This window comes from Lacerta agilis, chromosome 3 (genome assembly GCF_009819535.1).
Source record: "Lacerta agilis isolate rLacAgi1 chromosome 3, rLacAgi1.pri, whole genome shotgun sequence".
NCBI lineage: Eukaryota > Metazoa > Chordata > Lepidosauria > Squamata > Lacertidae > Lacerta > Lacerta agilis.
This window is the reverse complement of record NC_046314.1, coordinates 64047440-64067778: the sequence shown is the minus strand read 5'-3', so window position 1 is coordinate 64067778 and position 20339 is coordinate 64047440. Positions and strand designations below refer to the sequence as shown.

Below are 20339 nucleotides of genomic sequence, written 5' to 3'. Positions count from 1 at the left end.
TCATCTAGTCCAATGCCCTGCAATGTAGGAATATGCAGCTGTCCCTTACGGGGATCAAACCTGCAACCTTGGCATTGTCAGCACCACACTCTAACCCACTGAGCTATCCACCTCCTCAAGGTGTTTCATTTAAATTTCATAACTTTCAGTTGATGGATCATGTTTTTAAAAGAAATGTTTTACAATTATAAATACTTCCCAAAATTATTATATCTGCAACTTTATAGTGTTTATAATGCTTCTTCATCAACAGCTGTAGCTCCTTGAAAATGTCATTACATTCTGTTGTTTTTGTTGTCTTCAAATGTTGCATGTTTCAAGGATTGCTCTCTACCTAGGGATGTATGAACATGCCGCAATCCTTTCCAATATTCATTTGCACATTCATCTGGTATTTTTTGTTCTGCTGCAGTTGTTCTATGTTGCACAAGTCAATGTTCAATTTTATTGTCAGCTCATGTCAGTTTGCCTAGCACACAACAGACACTCAGGGTTGGATTCACCTAATGAGTGCCGTTAGCAAGCTCCTTTCACCCCTCTCTTCTGCTATGTCACTGGCACTCCTGAAATTAGCCCATGGGGGGGTGGAGAAGCCCAGAACGGGGGGGGGGGGGATCATTCCACCAGACAAGCTGCATAGTGCAACATTGAAATCCATCCTGATATCTCAATTCCAGTCCCATCCTTATTCAATAAAATAAAATAAGACAATAGGGTAAGATAAAATTAAATTTGTGTTTTGTCTGCATCTAAGTCTTACTAGTTACTTGGGCAGTGCCACTGCCCTTATACTGTCCCTTGCCCCACGATTTAGGCTCTAGTTTTTTAGGTTAGGTTTACATTTAATTTGCAGCTGTGTTCTGTTTCTTGTGCCTGTCTTTATTAGTACTTGGTTGTGTATTTGTGGGTGTGAGAGAGCTAATCATGAGTACACTGTACACAGCCCAGAGCATTGTACAGTTGTACAAGTAGCTGTGGTAGATGTTTATACACAGTGAGTATGTAAACTAAAAAGCATCTATGAAGCATCAGTTCAGTAGCCATTGTGCCACAATAGGCAGAAGTGGCAGAGATGTTGGCAGTAGCAGCAGCACCTGTCAGGTGATGGGCAGCAGCCCATTCTGATTCCTTACTGTTGTAAATCTGATTGGATGCATGTTTTTTTCAAGTGAAGGGTTGTGAAAAGCAGTATTTTGAAGTAATTTTGTCACAAGAATGACAGGTGAAAAAATTGAAGTTGGCTTACCTGTTTACCTATATGAACCTTATGCTAGTCAGTTTACGTAAGGGCTATTCGTCGCTAAATCCTCCACACTCAGGCAGCCCAAGGACAGATAGCATCATATCATTCTGGATATTTCTTAAGTGATGATTACTAGTAATTCACTTTAATATATAATCTCCCTTAAACCTTTGAAGTACTGTTGCTTAGATACTACAGAGAAGAGTTATTATTAGGCTTATACTTGATTGTATTTATCAGCAAGGATTAGCAGCTTCCCATGCTTCTCACACAGACTATACATATTGATCAGTCTTATTCCATGTCCCAAAGTCTGCTGTGCATTGAATACACAACATACTTGATGGATCTAAATCTGTATGTTTTAAGAGGAAAAAGAATTGATTCAGGTGCTTTCAGCAGTGCAGTAAATGTGCAGTGTTGGGATAGAAGTGGAAAATTATAGACATGAAATGTTAACAGCTGCCAACTGTTGATTTTTATCTCAACAAATGATAGATTGGTAGATAGATACCTTATGCAACATGTTCCCTTCAAGCTGTAAGTGCTTTAGGCAGTGCCTCTATTGCCTGTTTTCAAATGTGCCAGAATTATTAGGCACAGCTTTGGCTCAGTATCTCACGAGGCACTTTCCCTCTGTAGAAGCTTTTGCTGCTGTAAATGCTTTACCTTGCATATAAATGTGGCAGCGTGATCAAATGCTCTCATACACTGAGTCATCAGTGCAGCTTTTAAAAATTGTACTTATTAAAATTGCCTACTGTGAACCTTTTTTCGCCTTCTCTTTCCCTTTTTAAAAAATATCCAATTTAGGATGTGCTTAAAAATGTAGATGGTTACAAAAAGACATTCCAGGAGATCCACAGAGCTCGATCTGTCAATGGAGTCCCTGTTCCACCAGAACAGCTAGATGATATGGCAGAGAGGTAAGTCAGATTTCATTCTTAAATGCTGCTGTGATAAAAGGATCTGTCTGATTTACATTATTTTCAGTTAAAGTCAGTGCCTCTTAGGTTTCCAATGGGCTTTTACTGTCTATGGAAACAACAAGTTGTTGTTGTAAACATCTTGCAAAGCCTTTTCTGGCTATTAGTGATAAAAGCTTGAAATTAAATAAGCTGTGGATTTTGATCTCTCTCTCTCTCTCTCTCTCTCTCTCTACATATATATATATATAGTAGTTGTTTGTTGTCAGTGAATATTAGGAAATATGTTATGTAACAACACCTTGAAAATATTTATGGGAGAAGTAGGAACAGGATCACTTGACAATGAAAAGCATGTAGACTACAGTCTTAAATATATTTACTGAAAAGCCAGCTCTGTTGAATTAAATCAAATGTACTTTGATGTAAACATGTTTAGTACAAAGCAGCAAGTCACATTTTTTTACTTAATAAACATAGTCATTAGTTTGCTACTAATTAGCAATATACAAAATAACAACAATGTAAAATTAAATGTGCCTTTAGGCTTTGCATTTGCAGCCTGAAAATATAATTTTCTGCAAATTGAATGTTAACTATAGTGTGATTCATGTCTAGGTTTGAATTTGTTGCCTCTACATCTGAGCTCCATCTGCTGAAAATGGAATTCTTGGAACTGAAGTACCGTCTGCTATCACTCTTGGTCCTTGCAGAATCAAAATTAAAATCATGGATTATCAAATATGGAAGAAGAGAATCTGTTGAACTACTTCTTCAAAACTATATTGTAAGCTTATCTTGATTTATTTTTGAATGCAACTTTGAAACATAATTGAAATATATAAACCAATAATGCAAAAATAAATAGATCTTACAGGATGGTATCAAAATGGTGCCCCTCCATTGGCGGAACACATCCTTCAGCGGAATGAGCAAAGAAGCAACATTTGGCAATTCTTCTTCCATGCAATCCCCATGCCCCTTGAAAGCTGCTCTGGGAGCCTACCCAATCCTCCAGAACAGATTTTGGGGGAGCGTTCAGGGCAAATAAAATTGCCTTACTCCCTTTCCTGCTGATGGATAACACCAGCTGGATACCACCCACACCTGCATGGTCTGTATGATGGCAATCTTTCTTCCTCTTTGAAAAAAAACAGGTTCCTTCTTCTTCTAGGCAAACATATTTTCCACAGAAAGGAATTACAGAATGAGTGGAGGTGAAGCCTCCCACATTGTGATGAGTCAAGGCACACACTGTGCCACATTGCCCATGTTCTTAATATATGCTCTTTTTACTAGGCAACTGTCAATCCTCTGGAAATGAACTGTTCCCTCCTAAGCAGTCACAAAGCATTCATGTTCAGCTTTCTTAGCATTTTACTTAAGAACCTGCAGTTTTGTGTTACACCACGACTGACTCAGTTACAGAATTTGCATTTTGCCTGCAGAATGTGCCGGGTTCAAACCTTGTCATTGCCAGGTGAACTTGGTAAAGGCTACTGGCTGAAATCATGGAAAGCCAGTCAGTAGGTAATACTAAGCTAGATGGACCAATGTTCTGGCTAGTATGAGGGAGGTTTGTATTTTTGATGCACAAAATATATCAATATAATATATTGATATAATATATAAGTATAAAACTGTTCCACACATAGTGTTGGTTCTGGACTAAGTTACTTAGGTCCCATTGAATTCATTGGAGTGATCTATTCATGACTTGAGTTCCGCTGGTTTCAATGGGAACTAAGTATAGCTAATAGAGCAGTCTCAAGTCCCAGCTGACAACCATGGTGTAGACTAGGGTGGTCTATTGATCACTGCATCCTAAGTCTTCCTAAAGATTGCAAGACCAACAAGTCTCTATGGCTGAGATAGCAGTGGTGCAAATTTTGTTGTTTGGTTGCTTTTACAGAATCTGATCATCATAGCTTCCATAGGTGGGAAGGCCTTCTATGCCTCACACCTGCATACTGGTATATGTGTTCAAAGCGGCTTCTGCTACAATCTTAATTCAAAGCAAAATGGAGAGTGCCCTCAGTCATAGCAGTGGGACTTAACTCGTCTTTAACTCATACCAACTTTTCTCATGGCCTCAGTGAACTTTCCTGATTTTAATTAAGACCATAGTCCTAGTTAGCCAATAATCATTTGGATAGTAGACATGTATTATGAAGTGTGATATAGTAAATGGAAAATCAAATAAGTGAAATAATAGCTCTCTCTTTAAACCTATTTATTAAGCTTGCATAATTTTTTTTACATAAAATGATTAAGTACTTGAATTACTGGTATACTTTATACCAGCAAAGTGCATTTTGTTATTTTATATATTCCAGAAACTGATGAGGTTGCTTATGTCAGCAATCCATTTGCCAAACTGAAAAAATGTCTGTGCTAAAAAATAAAATAAAAAAGGATAGTGATGGAATCTATACATGCCATACTGATTGCAAATATGTCTGTTGTGCCAGAACTCTCCATTATTACCTACATTGCTGAATAGAGGAGTGTCCTGCACAATCCCACATACAAGAGAAAACTCTGGGTAGATTAGGGAATATCCTCGAGATATGCACAATTTTTAAGAAAAAAACTTCTGGGGATGGAAACTAAACTGGGGGGGGGGGTTTACCCAAAAATAGTCCAATAATAACATAATGGCACAGTATGTTAAAAGACTGAAAGGAGGTGGGGAAAACTGACAGTTGAGTGGGAGGTTGGAATAGAATGGAGTACTGTAATTGGAACAGGAGTGTGGAGAAATGTGGTAGGAAGAACCATCTCATTGTCAGAAAAGGTCACTTCCTGTTTACAAGAAGCTATTTTTAAATGACCCAGTGAATGGGAGAGAGAGCCATCCATAGAAATTAATGGAGAAATAAAATAATCTAATACAGCCCAGATAGGGCACAATATACCCATACCTTTCAGAATGCTGATCTTCTGTTGGAGCCCGAGACTGTTGGATGGGGCTGTCAGCTGGGTTCTGGTGCAAGGTGCTAGATTGGAGTGGCTACAAACACTGCAACATCTTGCTGAAGGGTCCCACTTGTTTTAATTATCTACTGATTGTTGAGGTGGGAGGAAAATGGCCTAGGTGGAATCTACACACATATAAAAAAAAACACTTTGAAAATGCTTTATTTTAAAATGTTTTTTCATTTAATCTGAATGACATCCCAATCCCTAATTGTGACACCTTTCAATAACTAATAATTTGTGCTCAATGATTATTGAAATCCTCTATTAATATTTTACAAAGTAATGCACTTTTTGATGATGGTGTAAAGTTTATTAATGTTCAGAAGCATTTCCGCATTTCATTTTATAAGCTAATAGAGAAAGATGAAATCAGACAAAATTCTTAACATACATGAAAATGTAGGTAATGTTTATTTCCCGGTAAATTGTATCCATATCATTTGAATTCTCTCTCTCTTTTCCACCCCTTTCAGTCTGTTATAGAAAATAACAAATTTTTTGAGCAGTATGAAGTTACATACCAAATCTTGAAAAAGGCAGCTGAGATGTATGCCAGAGCTAATGGCTCATGTAAGTAACAATATATTTGTTTGGCATCAGATTAAAGTGCTTCTGGATTACATTTTTGCTGTATGATCAAGCTGAACTGTTGCTAAGCAATTTGGAACATGACAAAATTAGAGTTCAGTGTACAAATTACCAACTAGAAGATCAACTAGATGAAGAAAATTCAAAGCAATATTCTTGGCAATAACACAGTAGGCATTCTATAGTTTTGCACTGAAGCATATGGAAGCAAGCAATCCCTAAGCAAAATAAGAGTCCCTTGACAGCATTATAGGTAACAGCTAGTAATTTAATGGGTGTATCATTGTTGATTTCAGGCACCTGTATCATCCACATGTTCTACCCTTAGTACAGAGAAATTGATGTGGCTTTCTGCTTCCTTGTTTGATAAACAGATTTCTGTGAATCCATAGGCCAGCATTGTATAAGAAATGAACAAATACACTGTGATATTCCTTACATATTTTATTGTTTGTACAAAGTGCTTGAATTCTTAGCCTTAAGGTTGCATTGATATAGCAAATACTGTTTCCTTTTTCTTGGTCATGTATTTCCTGTGGTATAAGAACTAGGCTTTAGGATAAATAAGATTAATATACTGCAGTCCCTCACCTGCAGTAAGGCTGGGGGTAATAATACTACTGACCTTGTATAGTTATTGTAGCAATTACCGAACACTAGGGAATGTTCTTTATATGCAAAAAAGAGAATTCCCTATGGAGAAGGGTGGAGGGGTGGATTATTCTCCCCTGCCTCCTCCTCCTCCCTGCCATTTTCCATTTAAAAAAAAAAATCCCTCCCTTTAGCATCATGGGGGTAGGTGAATTAACCATGCCAGCTCATATTTTTAAGCCATTGGGGTGGCGAAATTAATTAAATTTACCTATGACCTAAGGCAATAACTCTCAAGTGAAAAAGCACACTCTGTATTGACATTGTGAGTGCATGTGTGTTGCAGCCAGGGTTTTTTCCAGCTGGAACTCACTGGAACTCAGTTCTGACACCTCTCAGGTGGGGCTCCATTGCCATTATAAGAGAACAAGGGAGGCGTCCATGGTGAGTTCCGGCCCCTCTTTTTCTAGAAAAAAAGCACTGGTTGTAGCAGACATAATATTTGAAGCAACATTCTCTTCCCCCCTGCATTAGGGAGAAGGAGGGTTAGTTCTTTAAAGATGCTGCTCACCATATGCTATTTTCATGCGTACCAGGTTAAATATTGAAAACAAAAACAGAACGCTACTGCCTATTTAACCAGGGCACAGTTTGGGGCCAATCAAAAGTTTTAGAATTGGTTAATCTAACCAATTAATGGATTAAAAGTTGCAGCTCTGGGAATACTCATTTCAGTTGGGTCAAGATTTATGTTAAAGTCCAGTACTGTATTTCAGCTGAAGAGATAGAGAGTGTTATGAGATTCATGAATGAGACAACAACACAGTGGAGGCACTTGTCAGTAGAGGTGAGAAGTGTGAGAAGCATGTTAGAAGAAGTCATTGCTAACTGGGACCGATATAGCAGCACAGTGGCCAGTCTGCAAGCCTGGCTAGAAGATGCCGAAAAAATGCTGAATCACTCTGAACATGCCAAAAAGGTAAGGAACATTCTTTGATTAATGCTGTTGTGGCTGTGTGTGCTATTTGCCATTGTTTAACAGGGACCCTGATCCAAAGAACGTTAAGCACAGCAGCGCTGGACATATGTGGATCAGCATGCATTTGCTAACAAAACAAATAATTAGCTACAATAGATTCGGTCAACGATTGGAAAGGGGGCAAGCTAGATGTTATAGGGCAGCATAGGAGACAACTCCTAGGGGCCACGGTCCCTTCAGGCGCCCCAATAAAATATTTGAGGGGGCCAGTGCTCCCCAAAGTTGATGAGTATTGCCATTCAAATGTGCCATCTCATGTAATTGCTTACCTGCCACTCCCCGCAAAATTTCATTCAAGTTGGCACCCCTGCAGGGCAGGAGGATTCAGAGGTAGAGACAGGTCTGGCATTGTCTCCCAGAGAGAGGAGATGGAAAGAGGAGACACATACACCCAGATGTAGCACCAGCAGTAGTGAAGCCACTATATGCTCAGGTCCTCCAACAAGAGTGATCAGAGGATTAGCTTTGAAAGAAGCCAATTCTCAGAATACGGAAAGAAATAGGTAGTAGAAATAATTTATTATCATAGTTTGCTGAAGGCTATCATGCACAGTGTCTTCATAGATCAGCCTGGTCCAGGATCTCCTTATACACATGGAAACTCTGATTATGTACAGATTCTGCATAGGTGACCCCATGCTTCCCTCTAGAAAGCAGGGCCTGTAAATATTTTGGTGGCTTTTTTGCCAGTTTAGTCCTACACAGTCTCCAATGTTCTTTGAGTGCTTTGGCCACACAGCTGCCAAAGAGTTCTCAGCCTTTTCCCCCACTATGAAGTTGAAGAGGTTGGGATTGCCTCACAGCTGCACTTGTTCACCTTTGTAGCTTCAAAGTTTGGAAGATTGTTATCTATTTATCTATTCTTATCAAGGCAAGTCTATTTGTTGAAGCTTGAACTGTAAATAACGGGCACAGCCGGGGAGCCCAGGGCACGGGACGCTCTTCCCGTGCCCCAACCGAAGCCCCGCTATGCGGCTGCAGGGCTCCTAACCCCCGGAATGAACTGGGTGCTTCGCAGCCGAAGCAACCCACGACCATCCATAATGGCGCCAGCCGCCGGAAGTCCTTGGGTAGTCTTAATGATGACTCCCTGCCCCATAACAAAGTTTTTTGTTTTTTACAACATACAGAAAACAGACATTGCCTGACTAGTTGTAAAGGGAAGTAATGAGGAAACCAAATGATGCTTTAATAAGTGGTGTGAGGTTTTTATGTTTACATTTTCAGAATTTATTGCTAGTTGTGTTCTTCTTAGGATTTCTTCCGGCATTTACCACAGTGGATTCAGCAGCACACTGCTATGAATGATGCTGGCAATTTTCTGATCGAAACGTGTGATGAGACCATTTCCAGAGATTTAAAACAACAGCTGCTGCTGCTGAATGGACGATGGAGAGAGTTATTTATGCAAGTCAAACAAGTATGTCCTTGGTGCTTTTCCCCCCATAGTTGTTACCCATTGACACAAAAAGGAGCCAAAAGGGCGAAATCACTTCCCAAAGGTGTCTTTCCACATGAGAAAGGATTTAAAGTGAGGCAGGAAACAGTTAAATGGGGGGGCCACACACAGAGAGAGAGAGAGAGAGAGAGAGAGAGAAGGAGGAAAGGGTCGCCATGTTAATTTGTTCGCAACTTCAAAAACACAGCCCATTACTCAGGAAAAGAAACCCATGAATACCCAAGTGTAGGTACTTAAAAGATACAGAGTGTGTGGCAGCAAAGAGAGAAGCGGCTCCGCACAGCTCCCAAGCGCTGGTGGGATGGCTTGCTTTCCTCTCTTGCCTGCCTCTGCCTTTAAGGGCGATGCCTGAGCCTGAGTGAGTTCAGGGGGCAGCAGCACGGGCACAGGCTCCTCCACCGACAGAGAGGGAGGGGGGAAAGCCCCGTGGCACCGCCAGTGCAATTCTGGCATACTTCCTCTGACCTTAGATGCAGAACATACCATGCTGACTCCTTATCCATATGCTCTCCACCACACAGCGTTGAGTTCAGCCGCATTTCATTGCATTTGTTGACTGAACACCCCCTCAGTGATGACACACGGGGTGGTCCACAGCCACCACACACCCCTTCCTACGCCACTGTAAAGATGTGCATGTTACTTAATACTATTTTCAATGCAAAAATATCACTTCATGGAGTTCTAAAAATAATACTGAATGAAATGCAAGCATTTGCTCCTGAACCAGTCAGTGCCCTATTGACCCTCTGTTTGATCTGGTTTCTTAGTACGCTCGGGCTGATGAATTAGACAGAATGAGAAAAGAATATTTGGATGGTGTAGCTGCCTTGTCTGCTTTCACTGATCAAGCAAAGAGGAAATTCCGTGCTCCATTAGAAGTGTCCTTTTCTAAATATGAAATGTTTGTTCAAGAAATAGAGGTGAGTTTCTTTTTCTTCCAGCAGAGAACATTCTTTAAACATTCAGGGTTGAGTCCAATGGAGAGAGCAAGGCGACGTTTTGCTTCCCCTTCAGCTCCCAGCACCACTCCCCCACTGGTCCAGAGTGTTGGGGGACTGGGTTAATTTACCCAACTATTATTTCCTTGTGTTCTGTCCTGTCCTGCCTGTTGTACAGGGGCATTCCCCAGGGTTATGGGAGAGGGCAACCTCTAGGGCAGAGCCTTATTTAGCTAGGGCATGTTCTGGTTTTCAGGTACCGGTACTTTATTTCCTTGCAAATATTACACCTTTCATTGTATTTCTCCCTTGCTTACATGAGAACCAGGAAAAGCTGCTGTAGTGTAGTCATTATAATGGTGGACCAGAGGTAGTATTAAGTTTTACTCAGAGTAGATCTTGCACCTACAACTAGCCGGACAGCCACTGTATAAAAAGAAAGTGCATACCTACATACACAGTTACTGCTGAACTATTTGTTGCAGGATATTAAACAGAAAGTGCCTGTGATGGAATCTCAGTACAAGATGGTTACAAGGACAGCACAACTTGTTACCAAGGAACTTCCACCAGAAGAAGTCAAAGAAATGCTTGCAACTATGTCAGGAATCAAAGGACAGCTCGGCAAGGTATTCAAGCAATTGTTGAAGATGTTCTAAGGCTTAGATATAAGGCTAGGGCTGATGTGCATGCCTACTTGGAAGTAAGTCTTGGAGAATTCAGTGGGACTTTCTCCCAGATGAGTGCCTGTAGGATTACAGTATTACTTGCCCTATCAAAGAGGAAATCAGGGAAGGATGGCAGGTAAGATGAGGCTAAAAGCGTAAGACAGAGAAATGTGTGGGAGAGAGAAGCTGATGTGGAACATAAGGCAATAGAATGACATCTCACCCACACAAATGTTCTAATGATAATTTAATGACTACATTTTAAAAGTCAACATAAAGTGAATAATATTATAGGAACCTGTTACTATTTTAACCTTTTATGTTGGTGGTAAGGGAATAAAGACGTGTTTATACTTAAAAAATGCACAATATACAATAATGTGAGATATATATATATTTCTCAGGTAGATGGCACCTGTCCGGTTGTGCTCTATGAATCTCAGCAGCTGCTTCCTCACCTGGAAGAATTGGAGAAGCAAATCACAAATTTTTATGAATCTCTTGAGAAAGTCAATGAAATTATTTCTGTCCTAGACCCCGAAGTCCAGCCTGCCGATGTTTTTAAACAGCAACATCAGGTATTTCTTCCATGAATGCTCAAAGGGGAGATTCAGTTGAACAGTATACTATAAAAGATTGAGATTTTGCTCCATGAGGCAGTTTCAGCTCTGTAAGAATGCACCCGATATTCCACTCTAGACAACACAAAAGTCACTTTAGATTGCATTGAACTGAAGCTCACCTTATATAGTTGGCACTGACCCAGTTTTTCCATTGACTTCAACATATGGTTGAAGAAGGGGGCCTAGCTCAGTGGTATAGCATGTATAATCCCTGGCATCTCAGATAGCAGAGCCAGGAAAGATCTCTTAACCGGAGACCTTGGGGAGCAGACATTCATTTTTGCATTCATCACACTAATATCATGACTTTTTCTCACTACTCCAAAATATATGTGCACCTACATGGCGGTGGAAAGCAGCCATGCATCTACATGTTATCATAAATAGTGTGTTGAGTGCAGAGTGTTGAAAGCAGAAGTCACCTTTGCCAGCTTAGGCAGCAACCCTGTGTACCAATGAAAAAATCTTATTCTTCTGAGTGAACATGAAAAAAGGCCTCACTGCGTTCGATGTTGTGAATCTATCCTTATTAAAGCAATATTCAGCTCTTTGACCTATGCAGCTATCACACACTTTCTATATGACTTCTATTAGAACCCAGGAATCTTTTCTGCTATCATCAGAAGGAATACTTTAGTAAATCTTTGTAAGGAATCAAAGGAATATGACATTAAAATTGTCTGGTAAGCAAGTTCCCTCTAACACAGGCTCTGCTTCAGGAGATAATCCAACTTCGGAGGAATCATAATTATACCATATAGGGTTTTTTTTCCCCCTAACTGGATTTCCTGGCCTTGTAAATTCAGGACCACCTGCCACTTTATTCCAAGCTGCTGATCTTTGCTTAAAAAATTACAATAATGGTACTTTCTAAAACACTTAAGGCACCACCTTACTTTGGGTCATGTTTTAAACGATAATCATTAAAATTAATGGATTCTGCTTGCTGAGTGCCTTTTATTTTATTTTTTGATGTTCCTCTTTATCTTCCGGAGGATGCAGTAATAGAGACTGAGGAACATACATATGAGTAACTTAAATCCTGATCCTAAAGAATATTCACTCAAAGGTAGCTCCCCCACTTGATTTTACTGGAGCTCGCTTATATACAAGATGCTTTTAAAACTGCAGCCTTAGTCACCTGCTGAGACATGCATAACTAATGTTACCTTTGAATTTTCCATGACACACAAATTGCTTTCTGAATGCTAATAAGCCCACAATACTGGTTTGTCTATAAGTAACATATTTACATAGGAAAATAACCTTGAAGCATTTAATGAGTATCAATGAATCTTCTGTTACAATATTTAAACAACTAAAATTTACATTAAAAGGCCAATACATGTTCAATCCTGTTTCATTGCAAATGCTCAAGAGCTATTTGAAAACATTGGGACTTCACTACACATAAACCTCACACAGGACTACGACCTTTAAAAAACATTTGCAAAATAATAAATAACATCTAATTTTTGTGAAATGATATTACTGCAACTTCTGTATTCTAAGGATAAATTCACCATTATCATTATTATTATTATTATGTATAAAAAGTGGATATACCACATGGATATATTAGTTTGAGTATTTAGTTTTCCTTACAGTAAAAACACTTTTTTAATTTTGCTTTCATTTTTCATTTTCTTTTAGGATCTAGTAGCTTATCAAGAAAATTGCAAGAAAGCCATATCACTAATTGAGAGAAATAGTCAGACCATCGTGAAGTTTGTGACTTCAAGCAAGGTGTTACACCACTTCAATCTTTCGGTGCTTCAAAAGAAAGTAGGAGAAATACAAGCTGCTTTTCAGGTAATTTGTTGTGAGAGGAGGTTGGTCCATTCTGCAGCACTCCCAGCATGAAAGAGCTGAGCCTTCATCTCAATGTCTGAGGAGAAAGCCAAAGGCCACCCAGATAACTTTATTTTTTTGTTCCATTTGGAGTAGAGTAACATAATCATGAAAACTAGGGTGATATCCAACTAAGTTTTACTCAAAGTAGGCCTATTTAAATTAACGGAGATAACTTCATTCATTTCAGTTCATTTTTTCCCAGCGGGTCTATTCTGAGTAGAACTTAGTTGTATACCACCTCTAGAGTAATAGTTATCTTTTTCTGTTTTCATTTACAAAGAATATGGTCAAGAAGACAAGTGACTGGAAGAAAAATGTGGAGGCAAACAGTCGTTTGATGAAGCAGTTTGAGGAATCCAGAACAGAATTAGAAAATGTTCTACAGATAGCACATCGTTGCCTAAAGGAAAAAGGCAGACCTGAAGAACTTCTCAGAAAACATACTGTGAGTATAAACTCTGATTTTCGACATGATCCTATTCAGCTGATAGCAATGTATATTTAGGAATCACAATAAAGCAAGCAGTTACATCTTTGTTTGTGACAGGATGTAATTTCTGAAAATGCAAACAAAATAGGAAACAAAATAGGAAATTCTTTCCAGTAGCACCTTAGAGACCAACTGAGTTTGTTCTTGGTATGAGCTTTCGTGTGCACGAAAGTGCATACCAAGAACAAACTCAGTTGGTCTCTAAGGTGCTACTGGAAAGAATTTCCTATTTTGTTTCCTATTTTGTTTCGACTATGGCAGACCAACACGGCTACCCACCTGTATCTGAAAATGCAAATTTGAGTGAAATTGGAAATGAACCTGCTCCAGACCCATAAGTTAGGATATGATTGATGCAATACCTTTTCCTGCTGCAGGCGAATTTCTGCCTGTGGGGAGAGGACGAAAATAACCTCACACCTTTGTGGATGTGCACAAATCACAGTGTACCATCTGTTACTCAGAACAGAAAGTTGGTGTGTACTTGTGTATAGCTGCCCACCCACACCTTTCCCCCATAGCTTGAAAAAGAATTCCCATGAGTAGCTATGTGAGAAATAAAAACTGGCCTCCCGTTCTGAGTAATGTTTGGGGTTTGTGTAGCTGGACGGGGGTGAGTGGCACAAGGGGACATTTTACATGGAACTTAGTAATATAAATTATGTACTAAGTCTAGCTCTGTTTCCTGCCAATAAAGATTTAGAGGAAAGTGGTGATATGGAATCTTGTTTCTTGATGTGGCTACTACTTCATCATTGTAATAATTTATCTTTATCATTATCATTATTACCACCACAACACTGAAATAGTCCCACATGTCCTAAGTTCCTAGTGATATGAAGTATTTGTATTGGCCATGCTTTTCTGCAAGTTTGGACAACATTGACTCAGATGCCATTCATAAAAGCAGCCCCAACAGCAATACCACCTTCCTTCTTTAGTCTGAGATTTTGTTACCAGTTATGTGTTTTCCCTAGCAAAGCAGTAACATTATCACTATGTACTATTCTTTTTCAACATCAGGATTTTTTCAGTCAGTTGGACCAGAGGGTGCTAAATGCTTTCCTGAAAGCTTGTGATGAGCTTACTGATATCCTTCCTGAGCAAGAACAACGTGCTCTTCAGGAAGCTGTTAGGAAGTTGCATAAGCAGTGGAAGGTTAGTATTTCCAGATTTAAGTAAGCATGGTTCCACTTGGTCTCCGTGGGTGATCTCTTTGTACCAATCTTCTTCTCAGCTTTTCTTGAAAAGGCAAATTTAGAAACCCCCATGTGTTTATATTGACTTATATTGTGCAGCTCAAACAATATTTTAAAAAAATATTAAAATAAGTGGTTGCTCATAGAATTTACATTTTAAAAAATGATTTCTTTTATATGGTCCACTTGAGTTGCAGTATGCCGCAGGGTTATTTTATTTGCTCATTCTACTCATCAACCCCCTCCCACTCCATGGTAACCCATTAGAACTTCCCTTTCCACCTTATGCCACTGCTGCTACAGATCCCAAGGCTGTTGCCTGAGGCGGAAAGTGGAATAGCCCCCAAATCAGGTGCCTCTCAGCATTAACAGAGCGCTGTTGCCTGGGGAAAGGGAAAGGCTGCCTGCCCAGGGGCCTCTGATACACCTACAGAAAACTGTAGACATAGATCTACTGCTATCGGTGTTTCCTCTAGTGGGCACGTTGGCAATGGCATTGGATGATTCTGTAGATCTAAAATAACCTTACTTCCCCTCACCCAGTTTAGGTCCCTTAACCACAATAGCAATGAAGCTTAGTTCCTATTCCTTTCCTTCCTTTTCATTCCTTTCCCCTCAAAAAACCACCAGCAAGTAAAAGAATTGCCACCTTCCTTGGCTCGATGAGATGACACTCACCTGCCACTTAATCTTGCCCTCCTACCCCAAGTTGTCTGAAATGTAAGGATGTGCATGAATAACACAAACCATACTGGGGGGCCCTTCTCTAGTGATCTAGCATGCACATATCTATTTTTCGTCTTAGGCCAGAACTAAATTCAAGGACCTCTCTGCTTACAGGTCAAAGTTCCCTGCTTCAATCCTTTCATGTTGCCAGTCTTAAAAAACACACCGGAGAGCCACTGCCAGTCTTTGTAGACAATACCGAGCTAGATGACTGGGGCTATGACTCATTTTAAAACAGCTTCCTATGTGCAAATAGTAATAATACCTTTATTGTCAATGTACAACCTGTGTACAGTGAAAATAACTGAGCATCCTCCCCCCCCAAAAAAAACACTCCTCTCAATGCACTCTGTTGCTTGTCGCACAACACACCAACCCGAAGGTCAGTTGCACTATATTATTTCCATTCAGCAGCCTAACAACCCACAGATAGAAACTGTTTTTTAGCCTGTTGGTACCACTGATTATACTTCTGTATCTCCGCCTGAGGGTAGAAGATTAAAGAGGTGCTGGCCGGGGTGGTGAATCGTCCTGAGAATTTTTTCTAGCTCTCCTAAGGCATTGATCCCTTGTGATGTCATCTAGCGGGCTCAGGGGACAGGCCATGATATCGTGTGCTGTGTTCACCACCCTCTGTAAAGACTTTCTGTCCGTGGCTGTCAAGCCAACGTACCACACTGTGATACAATATGAGAGGACACTTCCTATTGTGGGACCAGTAGAAGGAGGTCATCAATTGTTGTTTAACATAGTTGGCTAAAAGAGGGATTCCTTTGGAAATGAGTATCATGTTAACTTCCTCTTCCCCTCCCACCGTTTATTGAGTGCAGGATGGCCCAGTCAGAAGGCCCATACCATTACTTCGCTTGAAGATAGAAGTGGAAAGAGCAAATTCCTAGCAACAGTGCAAGAATGGTCATGCTGAACTAGCTCGACAGCAAGAGCTGCTGTCCAAGGAAAGCAGTGAGAAGATAATTAGAGAGCACAAGGTAAGCCTGAAAAGCAGTTATATGGGTACATGTAGAAATTCCCACATATGTGCTTGTACAATTCCCTGAGAATTATGAAGTACGCAATGTGCTTCAGAAGATGAGTGACATGGTCCTTACATTCTTGTTCAATATATGCTTGTGTTGAAATAAACCCTATAGGATTTCAACTTCCACAGTCAAATGGATAGGATTCTCCAACTTGGATTGTGATCCAAGGGTACTTGTATAGTTCAGTGATTATAAAAAAAAATTGATTGAAATTACTAGTGCCTGGTCACAGTGATCATATGGGGGGTGGGCTGCCCATTAGGTACTTTAAACAGTACACTTGATATATAGAATCTCAATAGTAATTGTAAATAATCAGGAGGAGAAAAAAAAATAATGTATAAAAAACAACACCATGTGGCAGTTTGAGGGCTGGATTCCTTGCAATGGTGGCACAAGCTGGAGAGAAGTTAGTGTCTTCTCACAAGGGCACTGTCGTATCTTTTTAAAAATTGAAATGTACCTGCAAGATTTTAAATACCTATGTGAGAAACTATAGGTTATGTCAAAACAAATAAAAATTTCTTTCCAGTAGCACCTTAGAGACCATCTAAGTTTGTCTTGGTATGAGCTTTCGTGTGCTCATACCATATCTTCAGATTACCGGTATGAGGTTATGTGTGAGGTTATTTATGTGAAAAGCAGTCATCAGAATCACAGCAGTAAGTTTGTCATGGAACTGGGCTCAAAATACTGCAGAAAACACAGAAATACAGTGCAACCTGGCATTTCCCAGTATGTTTAATCAGGGTAGTCTCCATAGTTAGTGTGCTTAGGATTTCAGCCTTAACTTCTCAGACTTTAAATTTATGGTTGACTGTGACTTCACCTTTAGGTTTTATAACTTCATGTGTCAGTTTTATCTTCCATAGACATGCAAATACCCATAGTGGAAGGTATATTACATCAAATAGATCAATGGAGTTGGCAAACCATTTTCCTTTTTCTTCCTTCAGTTGTTCTTTGGCGAGAAAGGCTCCTTACAGCTATGTGAGAAAAGATTGCATCTGATTAATGAATTATGCTTGAAACTGCCTGAATTGATCCACTTAGGACAACATCACAAAGTAGCCAGAAAGGCCTCAGTGAACTTAAATCCCTGGTTGCCAGCACCTACAGGAAGCTAATGGATCACCCAGATAAATGGAAAGACTACAAGGACAGGTACTACCATTTGTCTGACAATGGTAAAGACATAATAAAACCTTGGTGGAGATAATTAGAAAAGCACTCTCGCTCATCGTTTTGTTATGCCTAAATAAATATACAACTATTAAGAGGGCAACCTTTTTTTCTTTCTGGGCTTCACTCCTGTAGGAGTAATATATGGGGAGCTGTGTGCCCACAGTAGGCAGGGCTGGAGCCAAAACTTCATAAGCTTCCCTTCTATTTCTCTCTTTTGACTGCCCTCTTCCTTCTCTCCCTTTCCCTCTCCCTCCCTTCCTTAGAGGTCCTAAACTGAACTTTTGCATAGGGCTTTTAGAGTCCTAGGGCCTCAGATGATATGCCCTAATATACAACAATACTCCTCTAGAGTAGAGGAAATTTTTCATATCTTACATATATACAGTAACACAGAATATAAAAGTATACGTAAGGGAAGTAAAGGCTCTGCATTAGAGAAGAAGGATCAGGATGTTTCCAAAGTATATTCACCAACTTTAAATGTTCAGTCATTGAAAACATTTAACAGAGGCAGTTTCCCTTCTAATCAGTCAGAAGCCTTTTGAGGTATAGTAAGTTCAAAACTCTATTCTTTTAGTTCCCTTAAGATTTATATAAATGGACTATTGCTGTTTCCTTATTGGCTGTTGGTTATGTGGTTATGTTTCAGATTTTCTGAAATTGGAAAGCTGGATTTCGTCAAGGGAAGCCCAGCTCAAGAAGATTAAGCATGGTGCCAGTGACAGCACTAATATAATCACTTTAAAACATCAATAGAGGTATATTTAGAATTATTGAAATACTAGCAAGATGAGTTCAGATGTAGAACTGAAAGTGCAAATAAGCTCTTTTCTGCTTTTGGTATTTTAGAGCACTGAATTGTGGTATAAACCACTGAGCCTCTTGGGCTTGCTGATCGGAAGGTCGGCAGTTTGAATCCCCATCACGGGGTGAGCTCCCGATGATATGTCACAGCTCCTGCCAACCTAATAATAATGATAATAGTAATAATAATAATTTATTATTTATACTCCGCCCATCTGACTGGGCTTCCCCAGCCACTCTGGGTGGCTTCCAACAAAATATTAAAATACAATAATCCATCAAACATTAAAAGCTTCCCTAAACAGGGCTGCCTTCAGATGTCTTCTAAAAGTCTGGTAGTTATTGTTCTCTTTGAAATCTGGTGGGAGGGCATTCCACAGGGCGGGCGCCACTACCGAGAAGACCTTCTGCCTGGTTCCCTGTAACTTGGCTTCTCACATTGAGGGAACAGCCAGAAGGCCCTCGGTGCTGGACCTCAGTGTCTGGGTAGAATGATGGGTGTGGAGACGCTCCTTCAGATATACTGGACTGAGGCAGTTTAGGGCTTTAAAGGTCAGCACCAACAATTTAATAAATAAATAAATCTTTATTACGGTCCAGAGACCCAACAATCACCAACAATTTGAATTGTGCTCAGAAACGTACTGGGAGCCAATGTAGGTCTTTCAAGACCGGTGTTATGTGGTCTTGGTGGCCGCTCCCAGTCACCAGTCTAGCTGCCGTATTCTGGATTAGTTTCTGGGTCACCTTCAAAGGCAGCCCCACATAGAGCGCATTGCAGTAATCCAAACAAGAGATAACCAGAGCATGCACCACTCGGGCGAGACAGTCTGAGGGCAGGTAGCGTCTCAGCCTGCGTACCAGATGGAGCTGATAAACAGCTGCCCTGGACACAGAATTAACCTGTGCCTCCATGGACAACAGTGAGTCCAAAATGACTCCCAGGCTGTGCACCTGATCATTCAGGGGCACAGTTACCCTATTCAGAACCAGGGAGTCCTCCCAGCAGCCCGCCTCCTGTCCCCCAAGAAGAGTACTTCTGTCTTGTCAGGATTCAACCTCAATCTGTTAGCCACCATCTATCCTCCAACCGCCTCCAGACACTCTCACAGAACCTTCACTGGTTCTGATTTGAAAGAGAGGTAGAGCTGGGTATCATCCGCATACTGATGAACACCCAGCCCAAACCCTCTGATAATCTCTCCCAGTGGCTGCATGCAGATGTTGAAAAGCATGGGGGAGAGGACAGAACCCTGAGGCACCCCACAAGTGAGAGCCCAGGGGTCTGAACACTCATCCCCCACCACCAATATCTGAACACAGCCCAGGAGGAAGGAGCAGAACCACTGTATAACAGTGCCCCAGCTCCCAGCCCCTCTAGACAGTCCAGAAGGGTGTTATGGTCAATGGTGTCAAAAGCCGCTGAGAGATCCAGCAGAACTAGGAAACAGCTCTCACCTTTGTCCCTAGCCTGCTGGAGATCATCGACCAGTGCGGCCAAGGCAGTTTCAGTCCCATGATGAGGCCTGAATCCTGACTGGAAGGGATCCAAATGGTTCACTTCTTCCAAACGTGCCTGGAGTTGTTCAGCAACCACTCGCTCAATCACCTTGCTCAAGAATGGAAGATTTGAGACTGGGTGATAGTTGGGCATACAGTGGTACCTCTGGTTACGTACTTAATTCATTCCGGAGGTCCATTCTTAACCTGAAACTGTTCTTAACCTGAAGCACCACTTTAGCTAATGGGACCTCCCGCTGCTGCTGTGCCGCCAGAGCACAATTTCTATTCTTATCCTGAAGCAAAGTTCTTAACCTGAAGCGTTATTTCTGGGTTAGCGGAGTATGTAACCTGAAGCATATGTAACCTGAAGCGTATGTAACCCGTATGATGGAGTCTACCTCTTCCCGAATCTGAACCTAGCAGTTCAAAAGCACACCAGTGCAAGTAGATAAATAGGTACTGCTGCGGCGGGAAGGTG

General features: G+C 40.6%; 1 protein-coding gene across 1 annotated transcript in view; it reads left to right on the top strand.

Annotated features, from left to right (window-relative positions):
* The window catches only part of SYNE1 (spectrin repeat containing nuclear envelope protein 1), a 286452-nt gene that overhangs the window by 64926 nt on the left and 201187 nt on the right, over positions 1-20339 (top strand). Inside the window, 16 exon segments of the mRNA XM_033144021.1 lie at positions 2057-2169; positions 2788-2956; positions 5625-5721; positions 7107-7309; positions 8625-8789; positions 9599-9751; positions 10255-10398; positions 10842-11015; positions 12714-12872; positions 13195-13359; positions 14428-14562; positions 16160-16318; positions 17326-17407; positions 17410-17545; positions 18223-18284; positions 18287-18312. Of these exon segments, the coding sequence (XP_032999912.1) occupies positions 2057-2169; positions 2788-2956; positions 5625-5721; positions 7107-7309; positions 8625-8789; positions 9599-9751; positions 10255-10398; positions 10842-11015; positions 12714-12872; positions 13195-13359; positions 14428-14562; positions 16160-16318; positions 17326-17407; positions 17410-17545; positions 18223-18284; positions 18287-18312 (2142 nt within the window).